This window comes from Girardinichthys multiradiatus, chromosome 1 (genome assembly GCF_021462225.1).
Source record: "Girardinichthys multiradiatus isolate DD_20200921_A chromosome 1, DD_fGirMul_XY1, whole genome shotgun sequence".
NCBI classification, from domain to species: domain Eukaryota; kingdom Metazoa; phylum Chordata; class Actinopteri; order Cyprinodontiformes; family Goodeidae; genus Girardinichthys; species Girardinichthys multiradiatus.
In genome coordinates, this window is record NC_061794.1 from 14,254,092 (window position 1) to 14,272,783 (window position 18,692).

Here is an 18,692-nt window from a genome sequence, read left to right on the forward strand (position 1 = left end):
GGCCAGAAAATGAACACAACAGACAGCACTGTGAGGTCAAACGTGGCTTCAAAATCTCTCAAGTTTGAATGACTATGATAATTCACACCCTGAATCCTTTACTTGTGAATTAGAGATGTTCAAACATAGAAACTTATTTTATTTTCTACCCTCCACCCCCCTTTAATCAGTCACATCTGTGCATCTGACATTGTAGCAATAGACAAAATGATCAAAAGACAAGTGGGGTTGGTCTTTACTCCTGAAAATGAACCTCTTAAAGTTGTCAGGCTACATGACCAACCATTTTTCACTTCTTACCCACAGCTGGGTGGATCTGAGAGCCTCTGTATCCATCCAGCAGCAGGGCTACCCTGTCAGCTCCATGCTGAGGACTGGGAAGTGACTGACTGGCCAGCAACACTCTGTAATCCACTGCTACCACTGAACTGTTCTGCAACTGTATGAGGAAAAAAACAGAGTTAAAGACTGATACCAGCACCAACTCAAAAGCACCACATTGACAAATTTGATATGATTAGTTGGTCTTTCTTAAAATATTTCTATAGTCTCCAATCAGTGATATGTCTGTTGCCAAATAGCAACCTTAGTTATGGATGTCTTAGTTTTAAGGCCATCTTAACACCCTCTCAACCAATAGAGGATGCTAGGTTCTTTGATTTTTCTTTTCCCCTCGATGTTGTGCTTTCGTTCACCACAACCAATTCATATTGTCACATCCAGCTCAAAACCTTAACATCTGCATATAAATACTGAATGTTCTTAGGTTTGTTTCTAGACCTGCCCTTTAGAGAAGGTTCAGTTTGTTTCTGTCTGTTGTCCGTTCTGCTGGTACAGAGTATATTAAGTCTTGAAAAAGCCTCGGATTATTCACCAACACTGGAAACAGCAGCAGTGGGGGATTTCTTTTACCTTTTATCATACTTCCCAGTTTCCTGATTTATGAAGATCAATACACCTCTACCTCGCCTTTATAGCATGCTTACTTGTCTTTCCTATATTCAACAATGGCTACAACTATATATATATATATATATATATATATATATATATATATATATATATATATATATATATATATATATATACATATACATATATTTAAACAAAATAAAAAAAAACTCCAAACTAAAACGTTGTGACTTGTATTGTGCACTGCTTCCTGTACTACTGTCACTGATGTCTCACCTGCACATGTTGTGAGGTGATCTCCTTCTCCAACACATAGCCAAAGTCCACGAGATCTCCAGTGGGAGATAAAGTGACAACAGGAAGTACACCCTCCCCTTGAAGAGTGATTTCCAAAACCATTTTAGGGGTTTGCACCTCGAGTTTTTCACAGTACTGTGGAAAATTAAAGGCAGGGTGGGTAATGTACAACTGCAAATTAGAATGAAATGTGGTTTTTAAGTAGAAGATTTATTCTTCTAAATCAAATTCCTAAATTTCACTACATCAAAGAAAACAACAGGGTAATTAGTATTTTAAACTGTTAACTCACCTTTCTTTCCAAGGTTGGGCTGAAAGCTAGTACCAAAGTGTGTTTTTCTCCAGGACCCACGCCTCTCATAGCATTGACCAGGGAAAAGGGACCATGTATGTCCAACAATGATAACCTCAGCTTGCAAATGGTCAAAGAAAAAAAATGCTATGATTCACGGTAGCAATAAGTATTTTTATGTCTGAATTATGGACATCAAAACCTCTTGTGAAAAGAGAACAGGGCAGGATCTGTGTGTCTGGAGCTCTAACATCTGTCAGGACTTATTTTGAGAATTTACACTCCTTATAGTCTGCACTGATGTTCTTTGCAGCATTTGACATATGGTAACATTTTGAGCTAATGTGTAGATCAGCCATGACATTATGATCACTGGCCATGTCTCCAGAAGGTCCTGTATTGCAGAAATAATTGCTCTCATAAATTATGAAAATGATGCAGAACACCTCTTAGCATGCTGGGATTTCTGGTAAAGCAATGCTTCCTTTGGGCTCTGTTGATTCCTGGGAAGTGCCTCTGTGGATTGGACCAGCTCCCCAGAGATACTGCTTGATCCTATCAAAACCATTTTTGAGTAGTTTTGGGACCAGAAAAACTCATTGAATACTTTTTTTTTAAATTTGTGAAGCAACTCCTCACCGATTTCTGCAGGTCCCTTTGCTTTGCTGGGGTGTCAGGTGCAGGTGTTCACAGTGAAACCTCTCCTTTTAGGAAGTTTAGCCACTTTATCTGCCAGTGGTTGTAGTATATTGGCTGATATCTGAGTTTTCATCACATTTCTACCATATACAGGTCCTTCTCAAAATATTAGCATATTGTGATAAAGTTCATTATTTTTCATAATGTCATGATGAAAATTTAACATTCATATATTTTAGATTCATTGCACACTAACTGAAATATTTCAGGTCTTTTATTGTCTTAATACGGATGATTTTGGCATACAGCTCATGAAAACCCAAAATTCCTATCTCACAAAATTAGCATATCATTAAAAGGGTCTCTAAACGAGCTATGAACCTAATCATCTGAATCAACGAGTTAACTCTAAACACCTGCAAAAGATTCCTGAGGCCTTTAAAACTCCCAGCCTGGTTCATCACTCAAAACCCCAATCATGGGTAAGACTGCCGACCTGACTGCTGTCCAGAAGGCCACTATTGACACCCTCAAGCAAGAGAGTAAGACACAGAAAGAAATTTCTGAACGAATAAGCTGTTCCCAGAGTGCTGTATCAAGGCACCTCAGTGGGAAGTCTGTGGGAAGGAAAAAGTGTGGCAGAAAACGCTGCACAACGAGAAGAGGTGACCGGACCCTGAGGAAGATTGTGGAGAAGGGCCGATTCCAGACCTTGGGGGACCTGCGGAAGCAGTGGACTGAGTCTGGAGTAGAAACATCCAGAGCCACCGTGCACAGGCGTGTGCAGGAAATGGGCTACAGGTGCCGCATTCCCCAGGTCAAGCCACTTTTGAACCAGAAACAGCGGCAGAAGCACCTGACCTGGGCTACAGAGAAGCAGCACTGGACTGTTGCTCTGTGGTCCAAAGTACTTTTTTCGGATGAAAGCAAATTCTGCATGTCATTCGGAAATCAAGGTGCCAGAGTCTGGAGGAAGACTGGGGAGAAGGAAATGCCAAAATGCCAGAAGTCCAGTGTCAAGTACCCACAGTCAGTGATGGTCTGGGGTGCCGTGTCAGCTGCTGGTGTTGGTCCACTGTGTTTTATCAAGGGCAGGGTCAATGCAGCTAGCTATCAGGAGATTTTGGAGCACTTCATGCTTCCATCTGCTGAAAAGCTTTATGGAGATGAAGATTTCATTTTTCAGCACGACCTGGCACCTGCTCACAGTGCCAAAACCACTGGTAAATGGTTTACTGACCATGGTATCACTGAGCTCAATTGGCCTGCCAACTCTCCTGACCTGAACCCCATAGAGAATCTGTGGGATATTGTGAAGAGAACGTTGAGAGACTCAAGACCCAACACTTTGGATGAGCTAAAGGCAGCTATCGAAGCATCCTGGGCCTCCATAAGACCTCAGCAGTGCCACAGGCTGATTGCCTCCATGCCACGCCGCATTGAAGCAGTCATTTCTGCAAAAGGATTCCCGACCAAGTATTGAGTGCATAACTGTACATGATTATTTGAAGGTTGACGTTTTTTGTATTAAAAACACTTTTCTTTTATTGGTCGGATGAAATATGCTAGTTTTGTGAGATAGGAATTTTGGGTTTTCATGAGCTGTATGCCAAAATCATCCGTATTAAGACAATAAAAGACCTGAAATATTTCAGTTAGTGTGCAATGAATCTAAAATATATGAATGTTAAATTTTCATCATGACATTATGGAAAATAATGAACTTTATCACAATATGCTAATATTTTGAGAAGGACCTGTATGTTGTTAACTTTTGGAGTTCTGTGTTAGTATGGAGTAAATGGTAAAGACCAATGTGACAGGAGGACACGATAAAACACACCGTGATGTTCTAAACATGGACATATTGACCAGCCAGTTTTCATCCCCGTCAAATGAAATTTACTATGCTTCAGACTTTACAAGTTTGCATGTTTTACCTTGAAAGAAGGTGTCCATTTACTCTAAATAATCTACAGTTCATACTCAAACTGTTTTCTTAAGAGAAACTTTCAAGTGCAGAAGCAGAAAAACTGAAAGTCACTGAAGTGCTAAGAATCTGGTCACAAAGTGCAAAGCAAAATGCAATGGTAAAAACATGTTAGCTACAACCTGGAATACTTTTTATTTAAAAAATATTTGCTTATCAGCATAATGCATTTTTCAAAATCTGACTTAAAAATTTTTATTATATTATCTGGAGAAAGGATACATCCAAAGGCTCCATTGAAATGTTCTGAACTGTGAACCTTTTAATCACTTTGTTTCCTACAAATGAAGCCCAAAAACACAACACAGTGTGTAAGTATAAAGAAACAGCAGATAAATGTCCATCCATCCATCCATCCATCCATCCATCCATCCATCCATCCATCCATCCATCCATCCATCCATCCATCCATCCATCCATCCATCCATCCATCCATCCATCCATCCATCCATCCATCCATCCATCCATCCATCCATCCATCCATCCATCCATCCATCCATCCATCCAGTGAGAGACGGTATGTCTCACCCACAAAAACTTGGTTGAAGTCTAAGATGTTATTGCCATTGCTGGACGTCACCAGCAGAGGGGGCTGTACAGCAGGACATTCCAGCTTCAGGTAGAGCGTGTTTGTGGGACTAAGAAGATCAAGACAAGCGTGGATGAATGTTTATTAGAAGTTTAACATGCAAACGTTCTTCTCAAAAATTGCATTTTCTACCTCTTTATGAAATGAAACAGTTTATCCGCAAAAAAGTTTTGTTTTTTTCAAAGCGCTTTTTCACTTACTGATTCACAAACCGTCTGATCTATGAAGGCTTACAGTTGTATTACCTCCATGCCAGCTGGACTTGTGAGTCTGTCTCTGTGGGGTCTCCGTCTGACACAAAGCAGGGAACGGTGTACTCTCTGTAGCTCCGGGTAAAGGATTTGAGCAAAAAGGCTCTGGCCTTCCCGTACAACTCTGACCTTTAAAAGGAAACTATTATTATACAAATAAAGAAACCTTTCTAACCCAAAAGAATGACTTTCAGTATCAGTGGGTCTCAGATTTCTGCTAGATATTTCTTCTCATTAACTGTCAAAGATAAAAAGTCGTTTAGATGAGACAATTGATTTTTGTCCCAAAATAATTATTCTCTTTTGTCGTAGTATTCCTTTATGTGGCTACTGAATATTTGTTTAAGATAAAAAAAAATCTTTTGGGAAGCAAACTTACCCAGGCTTTATGTCAACTGGATCTGGTAATTTGTTTGTATTTGGGTTTTCAGACACCTTGCTGTTCTTTGCATTGCCAAGTGGCCTCTTCCCTTTGTTGGGTTCAGGGGGAATGTTGTTCTTCATCTTGAATCACACAACAAAGATGTAAGGTAAGGACCGCAGAAAGGCTCTGCTGACGTGATGCAGAGACAGTTCAGAGGAGGTCGCCACTAACTATGTTTTGATAGTTTAATGAAACCATCCACGACAGAAGCAGCAGGCAGTTCGTTTAGGTTGTATAACCACACTGATCTACCTGCATTACTTCCAACTACAGACAGAGATAAATGATCACTGAATGGAGATGATTAAGGGCCCGTCAGAATGTGAGCAGCATCAATGCATTAAGGTGGAACCCAGTTAAAAGCAATCACTTTGTCAAACTTTACAACACAGTTTAGGCTAACAGGAGTTAGCTAGGAATGAAAACAGGTTAAAAGAGTGCTATGAGGGCCGGGTATAATTTTAACAGTTTTCCTGAGAACTGTTTAGCAAAAACTATTATGATCAATGTATAACTTTCAGTAGGAGTAAAGAACTGGGGGTGAGAATTCTGCAAAACAACACAAAGTATTTCCATGATCCTTCACTTCTGGGAGACATTAACTAATGTTTTTCTAAATATATTTCAGCTAGTTTTATCAATCTGTTTTTCTTTTTGTCTTCAACTTAGTTTTTTGTTGTTTTTCTCTTTATTTTGGAATTTATTTTGTTTAAATTAATGCAACAAAGTCTGACAATGGGACAGTGGGTTACCCAATCAGCCAGAGGGAATAGTTACATTTCTTAAATTTTTATTTCAGTTCTTAAGGGTAAATTCTAGTTGATAAACATATGAGATGTAGCCGGTTTTCACCAGCATCTACTAAGCATTTTGCTCATCTTTGAAACATTTTAAAAAACTGCCTGAATCTACGACATCCAGTCGGTTATATATCTATATATATATATATACAGTATATACACAGCTCAAAAAAATAAAGGGAACACTTTATGCCAACAACACAATAAAACTCCAAGTAAATCAAACTTCTGTGAAATCAAACTGTCCACCTAGGAAGCAACACTGATTGACAATCAATTTCACATGTTGTTCAAATGGAAAAGACAACAGGGGGAAATCTTTGGCGATTAGCAAGACACACTCAATAAAGGAGTGGTTCTGCAGGTGGGGACCACAGACCACTTCTCAGTAACTATGCTTTCTGGCTGATGTTTTGGTCACTTTTGAATGTTGGTGGTGCTTTCACACTCGTGGTAGCATGAGACGGACTCTACAATCCACACAAGTGGCTCAGGTAGTGCAGCTCATCCAGGATGGCACGTCAATGCGAGCTGTGGCAAGAAGGTTTGCTGTGTCTGTCAGCGTAGTGTCCAGAGCCTGGAGGCGCTACCAGGACACAGGCCAGTACACCAGGAGACGTGGAGGAGGCCGTAGGAGGGCAACAACCCAGCAGCAGGACCGCTACCTCCGCCTTTGTGCAAGGAGGAACAGGAGGAGCACTGCCAGAGCCCTGCAAAATGACCTCCAGCAGGCCACAAATGTGCATGTGTCTGCACAAACGATTAGAAACCGACTCCATGAGGATGGTATGAGGGCCCAACGTCCACAAATGGGGGTTGTGCTCACAGCCTAACAACGTGCAGGACGCCTGGCATTTGCCAGAGAACACCAGGATTGGCAAATTCACCACTGGTACCCTGTGCTCTTCACAGATGAAAGCAGGTTCACACTGAGCACATGTGACAGACGTGACAGAGTCTGGAGACACCATGGAGAGCGATCTGCTGCCTGCAACATCCTTCAGCATGACTGGTTTGGCAGTGGGTCAGTAATGGTGTTGGGGTGGCATTTCTTTGGAGGGCCGCATGGTCCTCCATGTGCTCGCCAGAGGTAGCCTGACTGCCATTAGGTACCGAGATGAGATCCTCAGACCCCTTGTGAGACCATATGCTGGTGCGGTTGGCCCTGGGTTCCTCCTAATGCAGGACAATGCTAGACCTCATGTGGCTGGAGTGTGTCAGCAGTTCCAGCAAGATAAAGACATTGAAGCTATGGACTGGCCCGCCCGTTCCCCAGACCTGAATCCGATTGAGCACATTAGGGACATCATGTCTCGCTCCATCCACCAACGTCACGTTGCACCACAGACTGTCCAGGAGTTGGCGGATGCTTTAGTCCAGGTCTGGGAGGAGATCTCTCAGGAGACCATCCACCGTCTCATCAGGAGCATGTCCAGGCGTTGTAGGGAGGTCATACAGGCATGTGGAGGCCACACACAATACTGAGCCTCATTTTGACTTGTTTTAAGGACATTACATCAAAGTTTGATCAGCCTGTAGTGTGTTTTTCCACTTTAATTTAGTATCTGACTCCAAATCCAGGCCTCCATTGGATAATAAATTTATTTCCATTGATTTTTGTGTGATTTTGTTGTCAGCACATTCAACTTTGTACAGAACAAAGTATTCAATGAGAATATTTCATTCATTCAGATCTAGGATGTGTTATTTGAGTGCTCCCTTTATTTTTTTTAGCAGTGTATACAGGTCCTTCTCAAAATATTAGCATATTGTGATTAAGTTCATTATTTTCCATAATGTCATGATGAAAATTTAACATTCATATATTTTAGATTCATTGCACACTAACTGAAATATTTCAGGTCTTTTGTTGTCTTAATACGGATGATTTTGGCATACAGCTCATGAAAACCCAAAATTCCTATCTCACAAAATTAGCATATTTCATCCGACCAATAAAAGAAAAGTGTTTTTAATACAAAAAACGTCAACCTTCAAAATAATCATGTACAGTTATGCACTCAATACTTGGTCGGGAATCCTTTTGCAGAAATGACTGCTTCAATGCGGCGTGACATGGAGGCAATCAGCCTGTGGCACTGCTGAGGTCTTATGGAGGCCCAGGATGCTTCGATAGCGGCCTTTAGCTCATCCAGAGTGTTGGGTCTTGAGTCTCTCAACGTTCTCTTCACAATATCCCACAGATTCTCTATGGGGTTCAGGTCAGGAGAGTTGGCAGGCCAATTGAGCACAGTGATACCATGGTCAGTAAACCATTTACCAGTGGTTTTGGCACTGTGAGCAGGTGCCAGGTTGTGCTGAAAAATGAAATCTTCATCTCCATAAAGCTTTTCAGCAGATGGAAGCATGAAGTGCTTCGAAATCTCCTGATAGCTAGCTGCATTGACCCTGCCCTTGATAAAACACAGTGGACCAACACCAGCAGCTGACACGGCACCCCAGACCATCACTGACTGTGGGTACTTGACACTGGACTTCTGGCATTTTGGCATTTCCTTTTCCCCAGTCTTCCTCCAGACTCTGGCACCTTGATTTCCGAATGACATGCAGAATTTGCTTTCATCCGAAAAAAGTACTTTGGACCACTGAGCAACGGTCCAGTGCTGCTTCTCTGTAGCCCAGGTCAGGCGCTTCTGCCGCTGTTTCTGGTTCAAAAGTGGCTTGACCTGGGGAATGCGGCACCTGTAGCCCATTTCCTGCACACGCCTGTGCACGGTGGCTCTGGATGTTTCTACTCCAGACTCAGTCCACTGCTTCCGCAGGTCCCCCAAGGTCTGGAATCGGCCCTTCTCCACAATCTTCCTCAGGGTCCGGTCACCTCTTCTCGTTGTGCAGCGTTTTCTGCCACACTTTTTCCTTCCCACAGACTTCCCACTGAGGTGCCTTGATACAGCACTCTGGGAACAGCCTATTCGTTCAGAAATGTCTTTCTGTGTCTTACCCTCTTGCTTGAGGGTGTCAATAGTGGCCTTCTGGACAGCAGTCAGGTCGGCAGTCTTACCCATGATTGGGGTTTTGAGTGATGAATCAGGCTGGGAGTTTTAAAGGCCTCAGGAATCTTTTGCAGGTGTTTAGAGTTAACTCGTTGATTCAGATGATTAGGTTCATAGCTCGTTTAGAGACCCTTTTAATGATATGCTAATTTTGTGAGATAGGAATTTTGGGTTTTCATGAGCTGTATGCCAAAATCATCCGTATTAAGACAATAAAAGACCTGAAATATTTCAGTTAGTGTGCAATGAATCTAAAATATATGAATGTTAAATTTTCATCATGACATTATGAAAAATAATGAACTTTATCACAATATGCTAATATTTTGAGAAGGACCTGTATATGTATATATCAGAGCAGATTTCAGCAAACTCTGTATTAGATCTTAATAGCTTATCTCTGTATATGTAGCAATATGACCTATAAACAGCATGCTGCTGGAGAGGTGGGCACATTTTACATGTGTGAAGATAGCAAGAGGCAAATAAGGTGGGTTGGTGGGTGTCCGGTTGTACCTCTTGTTCAGTGGGTCTGTTTATCTCCTGCTCCTTCTCACTGATCAACTTGGCACAATGTATCTGACGAAGGGCCTCTTCTTTGATCTCGTGATCCAAAAGTCTGGGCCTGAACATCACCTGAACTAGGCATCTCTGGAACACAGGAGATTGTGGTATGATTAGATTTGAGCTGTTTGTGGGAATGGTGAGTTTTGATTGACTAACTTTTATATTTTATATTACACTACATTGTTGCCATTGTGTCTTTGCTCATAAACAGTAACAAAAACTAATGCAAACTGGTTGTTTTAAGCCTACTAAAGAATTTTTCCACATTAACCAAAAACTGTAATGTATTTTATTTAGATTTTATATAACAGACCAGCACAAAGTAGTGCATTATGAAGTGAAAGGGAAATTAAACATTTTTTTCAAAGTTTTTATCAAATAGAAATCAATATAATTTGCTTTGCATTTGTAATCAGCCTCATGATTCAGTACTTATTTAGAACCACCATTTGCTGCCATTACTCATACCAGTCTTTGGGGGTATGTTTCTACCAGCTTTGCACATTTAGAGATTAGTTGCTCATTTGTCTTTGCAAACATAGTTCAAGCTCATTTAGATTGGCCTGAAAATACCAGTTTTCAACTCTTTTTGCCAGGGACATAGTAAAACATGTTTGGGCCGTCATCTAAATTATTCTGTTGTAGCTCTGGCTCTCTGTTTAGGGTCACTGTCCAGCTGGAAGGTGAACCTCTGCCTCAGTCTCAAGTCTTTTGGAGCCTCTAACAGGTTTTGTTCCAGGATTGCCCTGTATTTAGCTCCGCTAAATGTATTTAGCTTTGACCAACTTCCATGTTCCTGTTGAAGTAAATCAGCCCACAGAATAATGCTACCACCCCCGTGTTTTATGATGGGGATGGTTTGTTCAGGATGATGTGTGGTATTAGTTTTCCGCCACACATATAATTTTGCTCGTGGGCTGGAAAGTTCAGTTTTGAGGAGAGCACCTTCATCCACATGTTTGTGGTATCCTATTCATGTGATTTCTAAAGACATTTAGTTGAACTAGATTTTTCAAGCGGCATCAGAGGACTGAATACATATGCACATTGTTTTTCTGGTATTTTGTTTTGTTCTTTAAAAAAAATCTGAATTTGTTATCAAATGAGGAAAAGTTCAAGGGGAAAGAATTGTTTTGGAAAGTAATGTAGAAACAATAACTAATGGGTAAATTATAATTTTTTGTATTCTGGAAACAAGGATTTATTCTCTTGACTTATAGAAGAATAGAGCAGAATAACAAGTTGTCCTTCACTTTCATCAGGTCTCCAGCAGAGTGCATCAATAGACTACAGAAGCATCCAGCTTTGCAGCAGTGACGACTGTTGCATTTTATTGGTGCAAAACAGTTTCTAACTACCGTGGCAAGATCTGCCTTTTCAAACCTTCCATAGGTTGAAAAAAAATATGACAAATTAAAATCCATTCTTTTAGAAGGTTTGGTTGTCATAATAAGTAAAATAAGAGGTGATTTTAATGGGTTCGACCGAGGAGCCATCATACGTCTAATTAGGAGCTGCCTTTCTGCATTTTTCAGCAGCTGCTTTTTAGATGACCAGTTTCCCTTAGTGCTAAAAATCAATGTGTAAGCTGCCTTAAAGTAAGATTGTGTTGCACCTTCTCAGAGGTCAGAGAAAAATCACATGTTAAAAAGTCAATGCTCCAAATCAATTCAGCATTACATAAGCAATGCAAACTTTTAGCCTTTCCTATGGGTCAAATTTTATCGTGCACAAAATTCCTAAAGGCAATGGATATTTGACCCCACGATGCACTTAAAATCTCTGCATTAGATGTGTGTATGTGTTTACTCAGCAAAACTACTCTTGCCTAAAGCATCCCTTATATTTAAACACAATAATAATAAGAAGTGTTGTTATTCACCTCTCCAGGGAGAAGGCGACCTGCTGAAGGACTAATGCTGATTTCTGAATCCTTTGGTAAACAGAAGCAGAACAACCTCGGACCATCAACTTTCATGACATCTTTGGTCAGTTGTGTTGTGGGTTCTTTGGACTGGTTACAATCAGACTGGTTAGTCAGGTAAATTGTGGCAGGGGACTTATACCCTACTGCTGTAGATCTGAACTGAACCAGAGAGTGAGAGAGTACCAGTGGTGGACGGACACCCACACCGTGGCAAGACAGTAGAAAGTCTCTGATGAAATAGAAAAACGTATGTATCATTCTCTCAAAAAACATCTGGACATATAACCTCAAAATCAGCAAGGGATTGAAAATGAACCTGTTAATTCCAGATTTGCAGCAGAGTTGGAAATTATACTCTTTAGCTTTTTTAGGGCCAAAAATCAGATCAATCTCTAGGGTTTCTTGAGGAAGCAGAGTACCAAAGCCATCATTAGGCTGGACCTCAATAAACTGTAGGAACAAGAAATCACAACAAGAACTCATACTGACTGAACAAAAAATGTCTACATTTCATAAACTGAACTAAATGTTTATATCTATGATGAGCAGGTCTGCATTTATACATCAAATTTCCTTGCTGCAGCAGTGGTAGAAGAAGATGTAGTGCAATCCAATAATCTGGAAAGGGAATCAAAATAACATCTAAAGCAATAAGGAATCACAGAACCAAATGTATATGTAGCTAGCTTAACATGCTATATTCTTTTGTCAATGATAAGTAAATCTCACACTTATTACACGTATTTATTTCTTTAGATTCTGTAGCACTGGTGGTTTTTATTCTCCCCAGAACTGAAGTTCCATTTATGGAGCGCCAGCTTCACTTTACCACCCCGATCTAAGAGATGCACTGAACTGCTAGCAATAATCCAAGTTTTGGGAAACCAACAAAAAAAGGAGGAAAGCTACATGCATGTAGCTATTGGTTATAGTAGTGGTTGTCTAACTTTTAATACCACCTCGGTTTTCCTTAAACCACCATCTTTCTAGACTTTTTATAGCGGTAGTACATACAGGTCCTTCTCAAAATATTAGCATATTATGATAAAGTTAATTATTTTCCATAATGTCATGATGAAAATTTAACATTCATATATTTTAGATTCATTGCACACTAACTGAAATATTTCAGGTCTTTTATTGTCTTAATACGGATGATTTTGGCATACAGCTCATGAAAACCCAAAATTCCTATCTCACAAAATTAGCATATCATTAAAAGGGTCTCTAATCGAGCTATGAACCTAATCATCTGAATCAACGAGTTAACTCTAAACACCTGCAAAAGATTCCTGAGGCCTTTAAAACTCCCAGCCTGGTTCATCACTCAAAACCCCAATCACGGGTAAGACTGCCGACCTGACTGCTGTCCAGAAGGCCACTATTGACACCCTCAAGCAAGAGGGTAAGACACAGAAAGAAATTTCTGAACGAATAGGCTGTTCCCAGAGTGCTGTATCAAGGCACCTCAGTGGGAAGTCTGTGGGAATGAAAAAGTGTGGCAGAAAACGCTGCACAACGAGAAGAGGTGACCGGACCCTGAGGAAGATTGTGGAGAAGGGCCGATTCCAGACCTTGGGGGACCTGCGGAAGCAGTGGACTGAGTCTGGAGTAGAAACATCCAGAGCCACCATGCACAGGCGTGTGCAGGAAATGGGCTACAGGTGCCGCATTCCCCAGGTCAAGCCACTTTTGAACCAGAAACAGCGGCAGAAGCGCCTGACCTGGGCTACAGAGAAGCAGCACTGGACTGTTGCTCAGTGGTCCAAAGTACTTTTTTCAGATGAAAGCAAATTCTGCATGTCATTCGGAAATCAAGGTGCCAGAGTCTGGAGGAAGACTGGGGAGAAGGAAATGCCAAAATGCCAGAAGTCCAGTGTCAAGTACCCACAGTCAGTGATGGTCTGGGGTGCCGTGTCAGCTGCTGGTGTTGGTCCACTGTGTTTTATCAAGGGCAGGGTCAATGCAGCTAGCTATCAGGAGATTTTGGAGCACTTCATGCTTCCATCTGCTGAAAAGCTTTATGGAGATGAAGATTTAATTTTTCAGCACGACCTGGCACCTGCTCACAGTGCCAAAACCACTGGTAAATGGTTTACTGACCATGGTATCACTGTGCTCAATTGGCCTGCCAACTCTCCTGACCTGAACCCCATAGAGAATCTGTGGGATATTGTGAAGAGAACGTTGAGAGACTCAAGACCCAACAATCTGGATGAGCTAAAGGCCGCTATCGAAGCATCCTGGGCCTCCATAAGACCTCAGCAGTGCCACAGGCTGATTGCCTCCATGCCACGCCGCATTGAAGCAGTCATTTCTGCCAAAGGATTCCCGACCAAGTATTGAGTGTATAACTGTACATGATTATTTGAAGGTTGACGTTTTTTGTATTAAAAACACTTTTCTTTTATTGGTCGGATGAAATATGCTAATTTTGTGAGATAGGAATTTTGGGTTTTCATGAGCTGTATGCCAAAATCATCCGTATTAAGACAATAAAAGACCTGAAATATTTCAGTTAGTGTGCAATGAATCTAAAATATATGAATGTTAAATTTTCATCATGACATTATGGAAAATAATGAACTTTATCACAATATGCTAATATTTTGAGAAGGACCTGTACAGTACTGGAGGTTTTAGTTTGCTTTGTAATGACATAAAAAGGAGAAAAACAATCTTCGGCACTGCATGATTAGTTGAAATGTGTTGAATTTCTTTTCTAAAGTTGACAAAGAAATTGAGTTCAGAGTGGGTACATCAGAGCTTTTCCACCAGTGGCAACCTCACAATCCTTTTCCACAGTCTGAGAACCACGGTTTTATGGTAGCCCAGGATAAGATCTATTAACCAGCATACCTCAGGAACAGCCACAAAGCCAAAGTCTTGAGGCAGGAGGGACATGTTGGTGAGGCGGACACTGCTCCTGACCAAATGGTAGACAGAACAGCTACCAAAGTCCACCTCAGTCTGGTCAAACTGTAGGTCTGAAGATGTGACAATTGCCTGTACTGTAAAAGGGACAGGCCGCACCTAAAAAAAAATACATAAGGTTCCTTTTTATTTCATTTAAATATGAGGTGACACATTTTCTTGATGCATATCTAAACTGTTTCCTTTTTGATCTTCTTTATTTTATTTCACCATCATGCTAATGTTAATGTATCCCAGGATAGTTTGATTAGCATGAAACAAATTCATCAACTGTCAGTGATTTTTTGTTACTTTCCAGGTCTTCTTCATGAATTTTAATAGTATGATATTAATGAAACATGGAGTGTCAGCACACATTATGAACAGAAGTTTCTTTTATCAAACATAAAGTCACAGATTGAAATAAATATGCATGAAGAATTCCAAGAAGCATATAACAGTTTTTGCAATTTTTTTTGTCAGTAGGAGAAAAAATATACACATGCTTGGGGCTATTTTAAGGGGATGATTAATATATATTTTATCTTCTTGGTAATAATTATGGCAGCAGTATTCAAAAATAAACTCCACAACATGTTGGCAATAATGAATCATTCTGTCACCCGGTGCAACAGTGAGGCCCAAAACCCAATGGTTTAGTTTTTATTTAGTAACACAGCTCTAAAGCACCGAACTGCGGTTATGTTTAGAGCTGATCTTTTGTTTTAGTAGAATAATTAAACAAAAAATGTAAGAAAACTTGTCTCTTTATAAGTCATACTTTTCTTCTTTTTGTTTGAGTCAAGATTTCAGTAGTCAGCAGAGGACCATGTAACTGTGGCATTTCTTTCCTAGCTGCTGTGTTGTCTGCTGACCAAACGGTGAGTGTATGAATGTGTGCGACTGATTTTGATGGTTAAATGCCAGGAGCTCAGGGCCTGAGGCTGGGGGCAACAGCTTTGATGCTTCACAGGAACATCCTGGCTGAGTTTTTGGCTCCTCTTGGAGCCAGACACACCTCAGTCTTCTCCTCTTTTTGCCCTTGTGGAGAAATGGACCATTGGTTGGCTGGCAAACGAAAGGAAGGTGACAGTTTGGCAAGAAGTGGAACCAGATTTAGACTTGCTCAAAAAACAAACAAAAAAAAAAAGCTGGCAGATGCACTGCACAAATGTTTCACCGGCTGCTCTGCGTTCTTTTTTTAAATAAAGACTGCAGTTCACATATTTCAAAATACTAGAAAAAAACTTGAGAATCTAAAATTTTGATTGGAGTTTCAAATTAAGGCTGAATTGTAAATTGCGTCCTTTTAAATGTTGCGCACTGAAGTCAATGAGCAGATGGAGGCTATTAAAAAGAAAAACATGAGCGCCTGACCCCCACAGTGAGGGGACCCAGCTGCTTTGCACTGAGGGGCATTTTGCTGGTATGATTTGTATCCACATATCTTCCCAGAGGAGAGAGTCACTGCAAATCCATACAGAGTAGTTCTGAGAGATAACTTCTATCTAACTAAAAGACATATCTGACCTGATGGATGTGATCACACCTATAATGACATTTCTAAACACAGACCACAGTCCTGACTTTTTATGTATTTACATTTTTTTGCATCAAGACCCTGGTATCAGAAATATTGATGATCTTGATGCTAAAGAAAAAGGAACAATTAATCAGGATGTCATTTTTATACATTATTTACACTATAGTCAGCAGGTTTCCATTAATCAAGAAATCAAATAATTTTGATTTTGTCTTATAGGTTTGGAGAGATGCATCATCTGCAGGTGGCTTTTTAAAATTACAATCCAAACTCTTCTGAAACATCAATCCAACTCACTTTAGACACCTATTGTCTATTTCTTTTCAATTCTGTTGTAAATCGTCGTTTAATCAGCATGAAAACTACCCACCTAAAAACAAGCTTAAGTGTACACATGCCTCTGATGTCATGCCATAAAGCCTTTTTCCCCTCTTTATTCACGTTCTTCAATGAATTCCTCTTTCACAGGTGTTTACTTGTTTTCTGTACGGCTGCATCAAAAGGTTTCAGTTCAGTGTTTTATATCCAGTAGCTACAGTTCACAGCAAATTTCATCTCAAATATATTAAAAAAGTTTATATCCAGAATTTATGATCATATCAGTCAAATAGGCTGATTAAAATTGAATTACATACTTTCCCATTTAATCATTAGTTATTATATAATGCAATGCTCGGATTTCAGTAAAATGTTCCAACAATAAAACACATGGTAGTGAATTGCAAAGAAGGCCAAGCAGACTAGAATGACCAAATGTCATAATCAGAGAACGTCAGCCATCATTTCAAGACGAGTTGTCTTAGAATCCGTAAAAATCTGCTTGATTCGTTCCATTAAGCTCATTTTGAAGTCCCAATGATGTTTCACCCACTACTTCTACTGAAAAAGATCAGCATCAGGCAGACTCTTAATGAAATTCTACCAATTACCCCCTTTGTGCATACACTAGCAGTGTAGCCTGTACCATCGCCATCATTCCAGTCAGAAAGATAAAGGTTGTGTGGGTAACCTAAAATTATGAATTCAGGCTGCATGCTGATCTGTACTCTGATGTTAGAAGCAGGACATATAATTTACTCTTTTAATAGTGGAAAATATGCAGCTAAACCAACCCAGTGAGCAAATTCAGACAGAAATATTACGAGATTCATGCCAGTTTTTGAAAATGATGATTTCTATTGTCTTGCTTCAGCTTCACCGCAGTTGGAGGTTATAAGAATCGAACAAATTAGGTTAATCATCTTGCCACTCCAAAGCAACTTGAATGCTTTAGAATTTATGCCAAAATCAATCAATTCGCTAATCCACCACAATATTTATAAATGCCAGCTGATGAGCCTGATCATTGTGCCTCTTGTGATGTCATCGACTCAAATACGTGCAGTGCAGTCTATTTCTTCAGAGGGCTATTTAGTGTATGTTTTTGTTTACGAGCTGTCGTGGAAATCCCAACCTTAGGATCCAGCTGTATTTTTTTTATTGTTAGTTTATATTTGCCAGTGAAAAATCATGCAGAAGCATAAAATAAGCCACGAAACCTTGTAAAAATGAATGGAAATTAAAAAAAAAAAGTCTAAGAAAGTAGTTCAACATCGTTAGGGCTGCACAATATCAGTCAGTCATTTTCTACCGCTTATTCCATAGTGGGTCGCGGGGAAGCTGGTGCCTATCTCCAGCAGTCTATGGGCGAGAGGCAGGGTACACCCTGGAAAGGTCGCCAGTCCATCACAGGGCAACACACATACAACCATACACAAACTCATTTATACACCTAAGGACAATTTAGAGTGACCAGTTAACCTAACAGGCATGTCTTTGGACTGTGGGAGGAAGCCGGAGTACCCAGTGAAAACCCACGCATGCACGGGGAGAACATGCAAACTCCATGCAGAAAGACCCCCGGCCGGGAATTGAACCCAGGACCTTCTTGCTGCAAGGCAACAGTGCTACCAACTGCGCCACTGTGCAGCCCTGCACAATATCAGAAAACATGAAATTGTGTAGTATTGCGATGATGATATTGCTTATAATTAACCCACATCTTGCTGACTCTTTACTTTTGTTTCATTCATCAGAATGTGCTGACCACTGTTTGTGAGCTTTATAAACTCAGCCACTATAATAAATTTCCAGTGTGGCCATGAAGGTACAATATATGGAAAGTCTATCCAACAGGCCAGATATATTACTGGTATATATAGTTTGCATACACGACACTTGAAATATAGTATCCTACCAAATATTACATCCAAGCAGCCCTTTACAACCTCAATACTGCACACTTGGATGTGCAATAACAACTGCAATACATTAAATTGTGCAGTATTAACTGCTAGGTAAATATACATAAACCAGCATTACAAACATCTATCATCATCATCTATCTGATTGTAAACAGAATGAAAACTTGATGTAAAAGCTATATTTTACAGCAAACAACAATACACCAAACAGAAAACGTTCTGATGAATTCTAAAAATCGGATTAATTTGAGAAATCTCGCACATTCAGCTAAGACTGAAGACAAAGAAAAA

The 18,692-nt window shown here is 40.2% G+C and overlaps 1 protein-coding gene across 9 annotated transcripts in view; it reads right to left on the reverse strand.

Annotated features, from left to right (window-relative positions):
• Nucleotides 1–18,692, reverse strand: part of cfap74 (cilia and flagella associated protein 74) — an 80,653-nt gene that overhangs the window by 3,415 nt on the left and 58,546 nt on the right. For 7 of the 9 annotated variants that reach the window (XM_047362174.1, XM_047362167.1, XM_047362190.1 and 4 more), the window contains 11 exons: nt 14,562–14,735; nt 12,019–12,152; nt 11,658–11,931; nt 9,725–9,859; nt 5,350–5,474; nt 4,965–5,099; nt 4,659–4,768; nt 4,353–4,408; nt 1,502–1,621; nt 1,189–1,344; nt 301–439 (listed from right to left, as the gene is read on the reverse strand). In XM_047362174.1, the coding sequence (XP_047218130.1) occupies nt 301–439; nt 1,189–1,344; nt 1,502–1,621; nt 4,353–4,408; nt 4,659–4,768; nt 4,965–5,099; nt 5,350–5,474; nt 9,725–9,859; nt 11,658–11,931; nt 12,019–12,152; nt 14,562–14,735 (1,558 nt within the window). The remainder of the gene's footprint in view (nt 1–300; nt 440–1,188; nt 1,345–1,501; nt 1,622–4,352; nt 4,409–4,658; nt 4,769–4,964; nt 5,100–5,349; nt 5,475–9,724; nt 9,860–11,657; nt 11,932–12,018; nt 12,153–14,561; nt 14,736–18,692) is intronic. The other 2 variants (XM_047362198.1, XM_047362206.1) reach the window with 2 other exon arrangements.